The sequence below is a fragment of the Microtus oregoni genome, unplaced genomic scaffold, assembly GCF_018167655.1.
Source record: "Microtus oregoni isolate MIOR12 unplaced genomic scaffold, Mior012 000002F_ref0000024, whole genome shotgun sequence".
NCBI classification, from domain to species: domain Eukaryota; kingdom Metazoa; phylum Chordata; class Mammalia; order Rodentia; family Cricetidae; genus Microtus; species Microtus oregoni.
In genome coordinates this window covers 32,696,307-32,712,262 of record NW_024543061.1, presented here as the reverse complement: position 1 = coordinate 32,712,262, position 15,956 = coordinate 32,696,307, and the positions used below count along the sequence as shown (strand labels likewise).

Here is a 15,956-nt window from a genome sequence, read left to right as displayed (position 1 = left end):
TTGGCCTCCCAGAGCCTGTGTTTCCTGCTTCCGGGAGGCAGTTCCTCACAGGTAGTCCCTTCCCTGCAGGGTTGAGAGTCCACTGCAGGGAGGGCTCCTCAGACAGCAGGGAAATTCCTTAGATCCTCTAGGCATGGAGCCCAGACTTCCCAGTGTGGTGACTGATCATGGAATCGGTGAGGAAAGAGTCCCCTCCAGCGACTCCAGGAAGTTATTAGCAGAGCTGGGAATGGAACTTGGCTCCTACCTCCCACCTTCTGCCCACTTCCTGCCAAGTGGGCCAGTGGTTGAGCGGGAGGGAACAAGAGGGGAAGAAAAGGCCCTCCTAGGTATTTACATTCAACTATTGACAGCCGGAAAAGCCACTTAAAGCCTGCATAGGTGTGTGGACTTGAGTTTTCCCTGGCATTGCCAAAGAATCTTTCAAAGACATTATTTCACTTGAGAATCCACATTTCCACATTCTCTTGGAAAAAAAAAAAAACAAAAACAAACAAATCAACAAAAAACACAAGACCTGGTCCTACAAACACCTGAGCTGCTCTAAGCAGGCCAACAAATCTCCCCATAGACCTAGCCTGCCTGCTCGGCTTCAACCCTGCTTCCCCTGCATTGGAATATCGGGTTCCATCTGCAATGTGGCAAAGTGGCACCTGTCACTTGTAGCCACGGGGGATGTCTACATGGGAAGCTCAGCTAGCTCTGGAATCCTGGGAGGGCTGGAGATCCGGGTGTGCCACTAGCTACCTCACAACTCGGAAGCCACCTGGACAGTTGGTGCTGCCTAACCGGCTGCAGCTCACTGTAGCTGTGGGAGACCTCCTCCCCCTGTCCCCTCCCCCGCTGCTGCTCCTCACTCCCTCAGTAGCTCATTCTGAAGGAACCTGTCTGCACATAGGCCAGACCTGCCTCTTAAAATCAGGCCTTGAGCCAGACAGTGGGCCTTCTACCCACACCCCAGCACTAGGGAGGCTGAGCCAAAAGGGCTGTGTATTTGAGCCAAACTGGACTATATAGTGAATTTTAGACCAGCTCAGGCTATAGATTCAGACACTGTCTCAAAAGACACCTGGGATTTCAAGAGACCCCCACGCCAACTTAATGACTGCTATAAAAGTTGTCTAACCTGAGCAAACCTCTAGAAACTCCTACCATATTCAACTAACTCATATTTGGGTGGTAATAACCCTCTAGGGTAGTAACCCAGGTTGGCTCAGGGCACTAGGGGCCACCTGGAGGGCTCAGAGCAGATGCTGCACAGCCTGTCTGGCCTGGGATCTAGTGTTTCATCACTAACAATACAGAGGGATTTAGACTCTGGTTTAATAGTAGGAGAGCTGGGTCCTAGCCCCAATCCTCTACTCTCTAGGAGTCTCAGGGCCTCAGACCAGCATGCACCCCCGGCTCCTTCCCTGTCTCTTCTCTTCTCTCCCAACCAACACAGCCCCCTCTAAGGGAAGAAGCCTGGGCCAGGCCAGAGGGGAGCCAGAGCCCCAGGACATCCTGGCTCCAGATTCTTTTTGTAAGAGAATAAAAACAGCTCAGAATAAAACTGTGGGGCCTTGGAGCCAGCCCAGGCACAAAGGTTAAAGTAGATTCTGAGAAAGGGATTTCGTGGAAAGAGCAGGGGACTGCCAGGCCTGGAGGCTCCCACATTGTGGGAAGAATTCCTGAGGAGGCTGGGGGCAGGGAAGGGGCACCATGAGGAGACAAGCAGACAGTCCTAAAGGCGAGATGCAGGGCAGTGGGACAGGATGGCACACCCCAGCACAAAGGGTAGCATGGGAGGAGGGCAATGGGGGGGGGGAGTGCTGGGTTTCCTCTCCAGAGTCCATCTCCTGTCCTGACTCAGAACAGAGATCCCACAGCCTTTAGCTTAGCACGTGAGGCCATTGTCCTCTCTCTAGCCTGACCAGTAATCCTCTGTATCTGATACCAGGACCATATTCTATCTCATATTATGTTGGGTACTGTCCTCTTAAGTCCATGGTCCACTTCAAATGTCACCACAAAGTCTCCTCCCAGGTGAATGGCACCTATCTCTGCTTGCAAATAGCACACCCCTGCCTTTTGTGCAGTGAGAGAAGACCAGGGACTCGGAGAGGGTCACACAGAAACTGGCATTGGTGGTCTGCCACCCCCCATCGCCCACGTCCCATGCTCACCACGCGGAGCGGTCCCTCCGTCCGGCAGAGGAAGATGAGAATGACCAAGGGGATACACACCATGGAGGAAAGGGCCAGGGCCCAGCCCAGCCCAATTGCCCAATCCGGGTACACGTAGACTTTGTTGTAGGTCAGGGGTACATACTTGACAAGAGAGAAGACGAAACATCCCTGTGGAGAGATGGGGCAGTCAGAGAGTGGCATGGGCCTTTCCCGGGGCAGGGCCTCTCCCCTATCCTTACTATGGACATGGGGCAATATTATCCCTTATAGGGCTCTCTAGGGCAAATCTGGCCAAACCACTTGTTCCATGTCCTTCCCTGGCTTGCCAGGTCCTTTGCAACCAACCATATCAGCTCACAGCTATGATCTCCTCCTTTGTCATCTGCCCCCACCCCTCAGGACTCTTTCTAACTCTTTAGCATGTGCCCGGGACCTTAACACAGGCTGTTCCCCCTGCCTGTCCCTTTTTCTTCATTTTTCACCCTACTTCTGCTCCAACACACTGGCCTTGCTTGCCCAGACCCCAGCTTTTTTCCTCCAGAAGCCCTGATACCCAAAGTTCAATCTGTGGATCGTAACCCCTTTGGGGGGAAGGGTATCAAACAACCCTTTCACACTGGAAAATACAGATATTTACACTGCAATTCCTAAGAGTAGCAAAATTACAGTTATGAAGTAGCAATGAAAGTAATCTTATGGCTGGGGTCGCCACAGCATGAGGCACTGTCTCAAGGGGTCGCAGCATGAGGAAGGTTGAGGACCACTGCCCCGGAGCATCTTTCTTATCTTTAACAGCTGCAGCTTTGGGCATACCCAGCAAATGCTCCATAAACATCAAAGGCATGGCTGAGAGCCAGAAACCAGCAACCTCAATGCCATCACCTCTCTGTACACTGGTCACCAGGTCTGGTCCAAGTGACAGGGTGTGGACCTGGCCTTGATCCTGAAGAAAGAGTAGGGTGGGGTGAACCCTGGACCCTAAAGTTGTGCAGAGTCCACCTTTGCCTTTGAGAGGGCCTCCTGGGGGACTGCCAGGAGGCACCCCAGGGAGGGTCATGGGTGAACTCAATCAGCTGCTCACTGACTAACAACAAGGTCAGACGGGACAGAGTGGCGCAGGGTGAGGGCAGATGGTCCACGGGACCCTACCTTTCTCTGATGTTTTCTGCCTAGAAAGCCGGGGCTTAGGTAAAGAGAACCCCATCGGCTCTAGTCGCTACCTAGCTTTTCCAGCAAGGAGCCTCAATCTGCCTCAGAGTACAGTCCACCTCTGTTCCAGGCAACTCTCCAGAGAGGAGAGAGAAGGAGACTGGGAGTCAATGTGAGAGGGACCCCACGCATAAGCCTGGGTGATTGAGAATGGCAGGGCTGGCCTGAGCCTGGCTGACTGTGTCTCTACCTGGGTGGGGCCCCCCGTTTGTGATCTCTTGACTTTGTTGGGGGATGTGTGTTGAGAACCACAGTCACGCTCATCAGATTCTAAACTGTCACCTGCCACTGAAGTCCCATGTCAGGGTGTCCTTGTCACGGAAGTGGGGAAACTGAGGCCCAGATAGAGAAGTGAATTAGCATGTCTACTCGGTCTGGCCTGGGAGTAGAGGTCACAGGAAAGGGGACCCATTAATCTCTAAGCACTGGTTCTAAAATGAAGGCCATATGGACTCAGGGTGCTACCAGGAATAGCACACACTTGGGTTCCTAGGGCGTGGGCCAGGATGGACTGTGAGAATTCAATGGATCCCATAAGCAGAGTCTTAGAGAGGGATCTTGCTGAAGGTGCCCATGCAAACATCAAGGCCGGTTCCAAGGTGGTGGGCAAAGGGGAGCAGCCTGGCCTAGTGGGACTGCCCTTCCTGTTTCCTCTTCTTCACAAACTCTTATGGTCCTACAAAACCCTTCCTAACCAGGCAACAAAGAGCAACCTGCCCACCCCTCTCTGGTATAGCTGAAGCTGGCTTGGTCAAAGCCCACACCTAGGAGATGCTAAAGAGAAGGCAGGCTCTTAAAGGGAGACTTGTCAGACTGGGTGAGACTTACAACACAGAGAGCTGGAGTGATGACAGCCCAGCTGTACTTCATCCAGGGCCCAGGCCGATAGCCAATCATGTCCTCAATACCGTCATATAAGTTATCACCGCCTATGAGAGACAGCAGTGTGTGAGGCTCAGGTGACACATTGGCCAAAGCCAGAACAGCCCTGGGGAACAGTGCAGCGGGGGTCACCTGGGGACCTCTAACACCACCAAGCATGGTCAGGGGTGTCTAAGGCAGCTTGCCACTTCGATGCAGTTGGGTGCCTGTATTTTGCTGCAAATCTTAGACAGAGCCCACATCTCAGTGTGGCCGACCTCAGATATCTAAGAGGTCAAAGTGGACCGTTTCTAGGCCAAAGAGTAGGTCATTACAGGCTCTGGAGTGATGGTGTTATATTTATAGCCACATATGTTCCCACCTTGTGCTTCCAGTGGGATTATCTGTGAGACGCTCAAGGGGCCTCCCAGAGTGAACATTTTGGGCAAAGGAAATTTTTCCATTAAATTCTCTGACCAAATGAACAGCTTGAAAAAGGATGTGTACGCAATTATACTCACCATATATCCAGGCAATAACAAAACATTCAAAGAATGCAACCCACAAAAGGCATACACCACTAGCTGCATAGTAGTCAAAGAGTTGAAACACATACATGCCACCCTGTGAGGGGAAAAAAAAATCAAAGATAAAGTTGGTTTGTTATGTGATCTCCAGTTCCCCTCATATATAAAGGGCTATGCAAATCAACATTTTTTTTTAATTCTAAAGAAAAATGCGCAAAAGCTAGGATGATTAAATACAGGTTATGAAGAAAAGAAAAAGAGGAATCGGAGGGAGAAGAATATGATATTCGGGGCTAAGTGTGGGGGCTCACAGCACTTACAACAAATACTCTAGAGGCCAAGGCAGGTGAATTTCTGTGAGTTCAAGGCCAGTTAGGGCTATATAACAAATTCAACTTCATGTTTGGCAAAACACACAGGGTTGGGGGAGAACATAGACTTTGTGTCTTACAACACAAAGGGTCACAGAAATCTATATACACAGGTGGGCTTAAAAGCCAAGTGTGACCAAGTCCAGGGAACTCCTGCTTGGTGAGTGGACGCTATCTGACTTTGGAAGGATGTTCTCACAAGCACTTCCCTCAAAGTTTCTCCTTCTGGTAAAGAAAAGAGGTGAAGGCCTGAATAGGGTCTGGGCTAATGATTGACAACCTTCTCCTAGAGAACTCAGGTAGGTCAGTATTTGGGGGCTCATCCCGCTTATCTGTCCTTTCTCCAGTCACTGCAATCTCTAGCCTTCAATCCTCCTGTTCCCTTCCGTTCCTGGTGTCTCCTCCTCCTAGTCGAAGTACAGTTCCAGCCCTCTGGGCATAGTGGATGCTCTATTCAGCAGACAACCACACAAATGGTATAGTACTTGCCACACAAGTGCCAGGGCCTTGGTTTGACCACAGCATCTCAAAAAGGGAGTGTGGGGGAAGCTACATGGCCACTGAGAGCTGAATAGATCAAGGATTGGGGGGGGGGGCAATCCGAAAGGAGTACAGCAAGTACCCCCCTCCCAGCTGCCCCTCTTGTGGCCTTGAGAAGGTGGCTGGGCACTCAATCCAAATGAATGAAGGGAAATCCCTCATGCCACCTACCTCCGTCACCATCGTCAGCCCCAGCAGGTAGCTGATGCTACACACGATGGCGATGAAGATTTCCCGACGATAACCCTTCCTTAGGAAGGACGGGTAAAGATCAACCAAGGATGTGATCTGTCCTTCGACTTCAACAAACTGACGGGTGAGAGAGAGAGAGAAGGGGTGTGAGGGGACTCAGCACTGGCATGAAGCTCAGAAAGAGGCTTTGGCAAATCTGACAAGAGATAGGATTAGGAGCCCTGTCCTGGGCAATGCCTCACAAGACCTACCTGGAAATCCACGTAGCCAAACCCTGGGCTGTGCAGGCAGCCACTGTGGTCTGTGGCTCAAGCAACTCAGGATGTATGGCTCTACTCAGGTCATCCCTGCCCTCATCACCGGAGACTCACCCAAGATCAGTCACCTCTCTAAGAGAGCCAGGGCCAACTCTCTGGCCTGACACACTTGGAGTGAGTCTGTGGCCATGATGGCCTTTCTCCTTTCCTTGGTCAACGCCGGTGCCACCCATCAAGGCAACGAATGCTTAGCCTAGCCCTTCACATGGCTGCTCAGCCAGAGCATGACAAGCAGCTCATCAACCTCTGCACTAACCAAATGGAAGACTCTGGACAAACCCTGGCCTCAGTTTCCCCATCCACAACATAGAGGCACTTCCAGCCTGACTCACACGGTGGTTTAAACTCACTGGAAATCATGTGATCCAAAAATCCATGGGTTCCAGACATCATAAAGAAAATTCTGGAACATCTTACACATACACATACACACATACACACACACACACATACATACACACACACACACACACACACACACACACACACACACACACACACCATGCTTGAGGATGATCAGTCTTTCTACATCTTTCCATCCTACATTTTTCCAACCTAATGGTTTACCTTGGAGACTGCTATGTCCCTAAAAGAGCCACCTTGCTTTTAATAGCAGCATAAAACTTCACCATCTGGACACTTCACCCTCTGGACACATCACCTTTCACCTAATCAATGACACTGGCAACGACATTCCTTGTCATCAGTCTGTAACAAGGTCTTGGCAGTATTTGGGGGTCTGAGGGTCACAGAAGTTACTTAAATTAGAGGAGATGCTAAAGGCTGGGGATGTAAAGCCCGGCAGCGTGTTCACCTGGCATGCAAAGGCCCTGGGTTTGATCCACAGTACTGCATTAACAGGCGTGGTAATACACACCTATAATCCCAGCACTCAGGAGGCAGAGGCAGGAAGATCAGAAGTTCAAAGTCAGACCTGACTACATTATGAATTTGAGGCCAGCCTGGTCTACAAGAGATGCTGTCTTAAAATAAAAAGATAAAAAGGTTTGGGGACAGATGTTCCCCCAGCATTTCTATGAGAAAGATCTAATCATGAAGGCCTTTGGGGGCTGGTGAGGGAGAACATATTAGAACAGTTAGAGAGAAAAATCCCTCTCATGTGCCAGAAGAGATAGCATCTGCACCCAGGAGTCAGGGATAAGATGACCAAGAAGTTCCTAAGCAGGGCTCAGAGAGAGGGGTGGACTTTCTGATTTCTAACTGAGATCATAGGCACAAAGGGGATTTGAGCCTGAAAAAGAGCTGAGTGGCAAACCAACAACCTCAATGCCAAGCTATAAAAACAAGTTAAGACAAAAGGTGGTGAACCAGAGCCAAGACAGGCCTCTCTCAGCTTCAGTTTCTCTGGCTGCAGAAAGGGTAACAGTGACATCCAGGTCAGAACACTGCAGGGACAGGAGCTAATATATAAAATTTGGGTGCAGTGGGATGGGGAAGAGCATGTATCTAGCATGGACAATGTCCTGGATGGATCCAGCCCCAGCACTACAAATAAAGAAATCTGCTGGGGGCTGGAGAGGTGGCTCAGAGGTTAAGAGCACTGGCTGTTCTTCCAGAGGTCCTGAGTTCAATTCCCAGCAACCACATGGTGGCTCACAACCATCTGTAATGAGTTATAATGCCCTCCGCATACATGCAGGCAGAACACTGTATACATAACAAAGAAATAAATCTTTAAAAAAAGGAAGGAAGGAAAGAAGGGTGGGAGGGAGGAAGGAGGAAGGGAGGGAGGGAAGGAAGGGAGGGAGAAAGGAAGGGTGGGAGGGAGGAAGGAAGAAGGGAGGGAGGGAGGGGAGCAAGGAAGGAAGGAAGGAAGGAAAGAAGGGTGGGAGGGAAGAGGGAGGGAGGGAGGAAGAAGGGAGGAAGGGAAGGAGAAAGGGAGGGAGGGAGGGAGGAAGGAAGGGAGAAAGGGAGGGAGGAAGGAAAGAAGGAAGGAAGGAAGGAAGGAAGGAAGGAAAAGAAGAAAGAAATCTGTTGGTGCAGCGCTTGGAGACCAGCCTCAATCTGGGAGTATGGAAAAGTTCCAGGGACAAAGCCTGATAATAGAAATACTCAGTGCCAACGAGCTACACATGGAAAAAAATGGCCATGTGACTTCTGGCACTTGGTGGCATCTTGCACGGTCGAACTCTCTGCACCCCCACGTAAGGCTGGCTCCTCCCGTTCTGTAAACCAGAGTCTGGAAGGCCAGTCATCTATTTTCTTGCTCATCTGTGCTTGAGTGAGTGATGACACCATTAAGTCTTTTGAGCCCCAAGCCTTGGGAGCCCACCCCTTTACACAGCAGGGCAGAGGAATACCCCAGGGCCAGCTTTCACAGCCCCTCAAGACCCTCCTTTTAGCCCGTGGCTCAGCTGAGAGTCACACACCCTGCACTGAGCTCCGGCTGGGACAGTTGTGAGCCTGCAAGGCCAGTTGGGAGCCATGGTGATGTCACGCTTTGCCACTCATTAACTTGTGTCTTTGCTTTCTTCTTCCCCTCTGAGCGCTGGAAGATGTTCTAAAAGCCACTAAAAGGCACTGCATGGGGTCTGCTCCCAGGGCCAAGCTCTCAGAGCAGGAATAATTAACAGACTCTTGCTTGTTTACAATAGCGGTTGCCCATCACCAAAGGCACAAGGATTTGTTTTTCTGGCTCTGAAAAGTTGTCTTCTCTGTTATTCTGACCCCGCCTCTTTGGCTGCCAAGTCTTGTACAGTGTTCTTGACCTTGCTAGCTGCCTCCTCTGGACTCTGCTTGGTTCTGAGTCCCCCAGGGCCCATCCTGACAGTGCCTTCTGAGGAAGGGCTCAGAGGGACGGGTGATAAGAAGTCAGTCTCCAGACCTGATCCCACAGCCTATTTCAGTTTGATGGACTTTTCCTGAAGCAACTGGACCCCCAAGCCCAGGCCACACAGGAGTTTCTCCTGCCTTCCCTGCCTCTCTAGCCAGCTTGAGCCCACGACCCCTTCCCAGCACATATCACAGTCACCCTCCTGGAGTTTCAATATAACCCCACAAAAAGACACACACTTCAGAGAAAGAGACCCACAATCTCCCATGAATCTTCCGGGCACCTGAATTCTCTATGCCTGGCACTGAGCCCCGAGCGTCTCAAATTATACCCATTAAGCAGGATGAGGAAACTGAGGCTCAGAGGGAAGATGATGGATGTGGCCATCATCACACACAAATACTACCTCCCCTGAGCTAGATGCAGCTGCTGGCTGGCTGACACCAGCCCTCCCTGGAAGTGAATGCCTCCTGTGGAGTCCTACCAGGGAGCTGGGGCAGGATGTAGGGTTCAGAGCACAGGAAAAGGCTAGGAGGCATGGCTTAGGGCAGAGTCCACACTTAGTGCATGTGAAGTCCTGGTTCCACCCCCAAAGGCAGATGTTACAGGAGCTAGAGGGTGGGGGACAGGCCGGCCTGAATCAGGAGCTGTAGACCAAATGTGGGTTCAGCGTTTCTGGACGTACTTGGGACTGTGGTGGCCTGAACCAAGATAGACACATTCACTGACATTTGTACCTCTGAGTCCTGGCCTTCTGATTCTCATTTATGGCTTGACTTTAGCCACATCCCCCAGTCCCCCTTATCTCCTTGCCGGGGTGACAGCCTGGAGCAATAGGATGGAGGGGCTCCTCCCACTGCTGAACCGAGGCCTTTCTCTGATTGGCTGAAGCCTCTAAATTAGGGATCTGAGTGTCCCTCAGCTCCAATAAGGATGGGTTCTCCCAGAGAGGCTGACCACATCAGCCCCACAGCCCCATATCCACGTACCTGGCTGTCCAGTCCAAGCAAGAGGAGCATAATAAAAAACAGAATGGACCAAAAGGTGGGCAACGGCATCATAGTCACAGCTTTCGGGTAGGCAATGAAGGCCAAGCCAGGACCTAAGGGAGAGAAACGGGGAGGGGGACACAGGAGGACAGACATCAGCACCGTATCACTTAGAGCCCTGGGCCTCACAGAACACTCATGTCTGAGTGAGGAGAGGGTCACTTAAGCCCCAAATGCAGGAGGAGCCAGAGAAAGAGACTGGTGGGGCTCGGGAGGGGCCCCAGGTAAGCATCTGTCTCCTATCCAGTACATGGCCTCCTCTCAAATGAAATCTAAACCCGTACAGGCACGGGATCCTAGGGGCAGGGAGCAGGACTGAGCCTGTGGCTCAGGCGGCCAGAGACTGAGGAAAAGGAGGACCCGCCCCTCCCACAACCAAAGCAGCACACTGACGCTGGCTGGAAGGAAAGCCGTGGTTATCTGATACGTGACACTCTGCTTTGCAAAGAATGCTTTCTATTTTTTGAGTTAATGGCCAAAACACTGTTTGAATGGAAAGAAAAAAAAAAAAGAAATATAGAAGCATGCCCAGCAGAGCAAACGGCTCTTCAGGGGCGTGCCTATGTCCCCAACAGCTAACCAAGTTCACACAAGGCAAGGTAGAACCAGCCAGGCCTGGCACTGAGGGGCAGCAACATGGGCAGATGGGTTCCCAGGCCCAGGAGACTAGCCACACCCCAGTCCTCACCCACCACTTCCTCTCTTTTGTGGGTTTTAGTCTCCTCTACCTGAAATATGAGGATCAGGTGGCCCCAGGATCCTTCTGTTCAGATTCTCAGAGGTGGATCCCACTGCCCAGAAAAGGGCCATGGATCCTCATCAACAGGGAGCTCTCGCCAGACCCGGAGGCAGCGAGGGCCAAGAGGTCCGCCCACTCCAAGTGCCTCTCACAGAGTCACTGGAACACAAACATCTCCTGCTTGCAAAGCCCCCAAGTAGATGCTTCGGGGGACATTATCAAGCTGTACTTGTGGGCTGAAAAGCTAAAGTGTAATCAGCCACGAGAAACAAACAAACCAATCAAGAAGAAATACAGGCCAGACTACAGGAGACTTGAAAGATGTTCTGTACTTTAAAGCAAACATCAAAACTGAACGAATGGCTTAAGGAGAGGGAAAAATAAATCCACAAAAACAAACCAATTTTGCAAAAAAAAAAAAAAAAAACATTTTTTGGAACCAGAATTCACTTAATAAAGCATCACCAAGCGCAAGTGTGTCAGGGAGAGCGAGACTTACAATGCCATCTGAAAAACCCTGCTGAAACAATGATGGGGAGCAGCCAGCCACTGAAGTGGTCAGTAGAAGGGGTACTAGAAGATTCTGTAAGGGAGTGGGGGCTGGGAGCTGCTTACCAAGCCAGAAGCTGCTTGAATGAGCAAGATGGAGGGGAGAGGGCTGGGTGCAGAACACGTACCTCCCACCCAGGATATCGTGAAACACACTGGGGATCTAGTTAGAACCGAAAAGCATTCTGGTCTCCCTAAACTCCAAAGCTCTGACCCTGCCTGGCCTACCCCAAGAGTGAGGAATCAGGACTAGCCAACAACAAGACAGATGTAAAATGTGGTGCCCCCTGTCCCCCACAACACCTCTGCACCAGAGGCTGTGAGCAGACTCAGTTCACTTATTTCTGCCTTTCACTTCAGACTTTCTCAAGCCAGTCTCAGGAGAGGGCCTATGCACCCTTCTCTAAAACGACAGTGAACTGGGGGAGGGTAGAAGCCAAGAAAACTTAGGCCATTCTGATGCCCGCCAGCACAGCACAGCTATGTCCTGTCTAGGCTTCCTTTGGCTGGGCAATACCCTCATTCCAATGCACTTTTCTTTGTTATAGTGCTCGCTAGAATCTTATGGAGTCACTGTCCCTCTTGCTGTGCTGGCTGCTCAGGCATCACTGTGGGGAAGGAGTGACGAAGTCTTGGAAGTGGATGAAAGAAGAAACAAGCCGGACTGACCACATACGCAGCATAAAGATACCTGTTGTGTACAAAGACCTCCTCATTCTCTCCCCTCCCTAACAAGCTTCCTCTGTGCCCTTGGTGACCCCCAGGTACAAGCAGAAAGAGCAACATTTGCAGAGGGGCTGGAAGTGGTACCTAGGCTCCATGCCTTGCCATATAACTTGCAACACAGGAGGCTGTGGAAGAAGTTCTTGTGCCCTGAGTCTCTCCGGCCTGTGGAGCCCAAGGACGGGCAGACAGTTCTTCTGAGTGTCCGGTTGGGACACAGTGCACAGTGTGGAGTTCACACTGGTGGGGGGGGGGGGTCTGAGTTAGAGACTGGTAGCAGGCAGGGATGAGGGGTGCCTAGGGCCGAGGAGCCAGTAGGAAGGGCAAGGGCCACAGTAGAGGGCCCATCAGACACGCAGTGGGCGGGGACTCAGCATCCAGATACACTGCCTGTAGCCCTAGCCTGGCTCAGCCCGTTCAAGCAAGGCTCCTGCTTTGGGGTCCTTGATCTCATCTGAGACATGGGAACACAGTGTCAAAGTACCCTCTGATCTTCCAATATGAGGGCTCAGGACTGGGAAACTGGGAATGACCTTGAGTTTCAAACCCAAGGAGCTCAAGGACAGAGAATGACAGGGACTTCGGGTACCTGGCCCTGGCCTGCAAAAACCCAAAGAATAACAATACACAGTCTGCCCCTATCTCACCCATCCCTGTGGCCTGAAGGGAACCGCAGCCCAGAGCTCTTGGCATCCTCTAGAAGGTCCCGAGGGGCTGTGGGCCATTAGGTTAGGTTAGACAATACCTTACCATTCTCCAAGAGAACTGGGTGGGGAGGTGGCCCCTGTGGATTTCCACCCCAGAACCCCAGGTTCTATAAGGCTGAGTTGCAGGCTTAGGCCAAGGTCAAGTCCTCAAGCCCAGACTTCTGAAACACCATGATGAGGTGGAAGGATTCTAGTTCATGTTGCAGAACAATCTTTCCTGGAGCTCCGAGTCCCATGTTGCTAAGGAAGGACCCAATCTGTGCAGAGCCCAGGAACCTAACACTGACCACTCATTCTGTGACTGCAGGCGTCTTGAGTAGCAACCTGGGACCAACTGGCCCTCAATCCCTAAGGCAACAGTGTTCTCATAGCCTACCCCCAAATCAGCTCTGTCACAGTCCCTGGGTGGTGTTCCGTCCCTGCCCTCTCACTCCTGGTGACTATGGTGGAGGCTGGGAGGGGTGAGGCTTGGTAAACAGACACAGGAAGGACGGAAGAGTGGATCGGCCCGGTTGGTGGAGCTCGCCGGGAGCAAAGGGCAGACCGCAGAAATGAAGGCTAAGGCGCCAGCAGTGCTGGTGATGGTGTGCTAGCTGTGGCTGAGCCTCAGCTGGACAGCAACTTCCATGGCTAAAGCCAGCGGTTGTTGGGGAAGGATTGGGGGCTGGAAGACCATGACTAAACCAGCCACCAATTCCCATCTCAACCGCCCGTGTTCCTCCCACCTTCAGTGGGCCAGGATGCACTGAAACCTTTAAATGTAGTCTTTGTACTCAGCTATGGGGGGCACGTCTTGAGGGGAGAGGGGATATCTATGTAAAAGCCAGGCTCCCTCCATCCCCCTGGGGTCTGGCTCCATGCCTGCAGTACTCATCTTACACACTAGGTGGCAGTGCCCACCACCACTGCCACCGACACCACCGTACCTGACTCAGCCACATCAGCAATGTCCACCCCTTGCTCTTGTGCCATGAAGCCCAGGATGGAAAAAATTGCGAAGCCAGACACAAAACTGGTACCACTGTTCAGGCATCCCAGCAGCATACAGTCCCTAAGTTACACACACGTCAGGGGGTAAGTTAATCACAACACAAGGAAGCCACGCTCCCTACTTCTCTTTTTCTTTAATCATCATTTCTAACGTTCACCGGGCCCGCCAGCGCGACACTTGCCTGTACGAGTTATACTTGTACTTGTTGTAGCTTCCCAGTGAGGTCATGGCCCCCAGGCAGATGGCATAGGAAAAGAATATCTGGGTTCCAGCGTCGATCCATACCTGTGAGGGAGGGGGAGGAAGAGCACTAGGGTGAGCAGGGGGATGGGAGGGGGCTGGCAATGTGAGGATTTTTGACCAACAATGACAAGCAAGGTCTATATGGGGATCCTCAGTGTTGATAGAACCCCAGAAGGCAGAGCCAGGTACCTCTTCTCTGTGCATCAGCTAAAAGACCAGACTTTAACTCTGGGGTGACCAGTACCACTCCAGGAACCTCGGTATTTGTATTTACAGAATGTGCTCCTAGCATAACTTCCCATACTCAGTACAACGTGATCTTTACTCCGTGCACTCCGAGGCTGTCACAGGTCAAGGCTGCTTTGATGGCTGTAAGGGAGCTGAAAGGCAGGCTTCATTTCTCCAGGCCCTATCCCAGCAGCCATGGAAGGCGGCACGCCTACCTTCCTGGCTCACAGCTCAGGCTGGCCACCAACCCTGCTCTAGGGGATCAGAGACCCAGAAATGCTGGCCCCTGGGAGGCAACTGGAGAACTTGGGATCCTGGGACAAAGGTCTCAAAAGGCACACAAAAGCCTCCTGGGTTTCACCAACTCCTGACGCCCTTCAGCTATGTGCTGGGATGGGGGGACTTATAATATGACCCCCTTAACTGCCAACAGTCCTAAGTCTCTCTCTCCCTCATCTGAGGATGTTGCCCTGAATACGGAGTCTCTAGTCTTGGCACAGGCGGAGCAGGAGCCCCTGCCTTAGCCAGTGCCATGCCTGAAGCCACAAGCCACCACTGGCCCAGTGGAAAAGTACTAGGCAGCAACTCTTGGCTACACCTGGGCATTAAAGAGCCACAAGAAGCACAACCACCTGTACCCTGAACACCACTCTACCATACCTGTGGGTCCTCGAGGCGGCTGATGTCAGGGTACAGGTAGAATTTGATGCCTTCACCAGCACCTGGCAGGGTCAGTCCACGGACGAGCAGCACCAGAAGCATGGCAAACGGGAAAGTGGCGGTGAAGTAGACAACCTGGAGGGGCAAGAGGGGGTCAGGTAGACTGTGAGGCTGCAAGTCACACTGGAAACAGCAAGGACTCTGCAGACACGCTGGTGGTCTTAGCTGCTGTTGCTTAACCTCTCTGAACCTCTGTCACCCTTCCTAGATAGGCTATAATAATCTAACTTATAGATGGAAAAAAATTAAATCCTGTGGATAATTTGTATAGCTCATCTAAGCTCAGAACAGGCAAGATGGAAAACAAATCCTTCCCACTTGGAAGAGCTGATCCCTAGGAGACAAACAAATACGGACACTGTATAACTGAGAGTCACCTATCATGGCTCTAGTCAACAGCCCAGTAGCTGTCACATGGCACCCAGCACACACTGACTGCCAGGACCCTGTCAGCATGACCCTGGGGTTAAGAATCAGAGGACTGGAGAGATTACTCAGTGGTTGAGAGCACTAGCTGCTTTTGCAGAGAACTGAGATCAGTTCCCAGCACCCACTGGGCAGCTCAGGACTTGAGTTCCAACGGATCTCGTACTCTCTTCTGGCTAACATAGGCACCAGACACATACATGTAGGCAAAATACGCACACACATTAAAAAAAAAAAAAAGAACCAGGTGTGGATGCACACCTGTAGTCCCAGCACTCAGGAGGCTGAGGCGGGAATGTTCGGGGCTGCCTGGGGATACAGTGAGACAAGCGGCTCCTCAGCTCCAGTTCTGGGCCTTCTCTTCCTAAGAGATGCAGGACACAATGATTACTCTCCCTGGGACTCGGTTTCTTCTCTGAAATGAGGGCAAGAGTCACAGCAGCCCTTGTCAGGGGATGGATGAGGATTTACACAGTCAGACGATGGCAAATGGTTGTCAAGACACAGCCTGCGGTTAACTGTGACTTGAGAGGAGGTGGGTAGGAACTTCTCTAAGGTCATGGCCAGCTTACAGGAGACCCATGAGGTCACACTGTGTGTCC

The 15,956-nt window shown here is 51.6% G+C and overlaps 1 protein-coding gene across 3 annotated transcripts in view; it reads right to left on the bottom strand.

The window, feature by feature from the left end:
• Positions 1–15,956, bottom strand: part of Slc6a6 (solute carrier family 6 member 6) — a 75,508-nt gene that overhangs the window by 4,404 nt on the left and 55,148 nt on the right. For all 3 annotated transcript variants that reach the window (XM_041679647.1, XM_041679655.1, XM_041679664.1), the window contains 8 exons: positions 14,869–15,003; positions 13,919–14,022; positions 13,673–13,797; positions 9,969–10,081; positions 5,848–5,985; positions 4,760–4,862; positions 4,206–4,306; positions 2,166–2,336 (listed from right to left, as the gene is read on the bottom strand). In XM_041679647.1, coding sequence (XP_041535581.1) covers positions 2,166–2,336; positions 4,206–4,306; positions 4,760–4,862; positions 5,848–5,985; positions 9,969–10,081; positions 13,673–13,797; positions 13,919–14,022; positions 14,869–15,003 — 990 coding nt within the window. The remainder of the gene's footprint in view (positions 1–2,165; positions 2,337–4,205; positions 4,307–4,759; positions 4,863–5,847; positions 5,986–9,968; positions 10,082–13,672; positions 13,798–13,918; positions 14,023–14,868; positions 15,004–15,956) is intronic.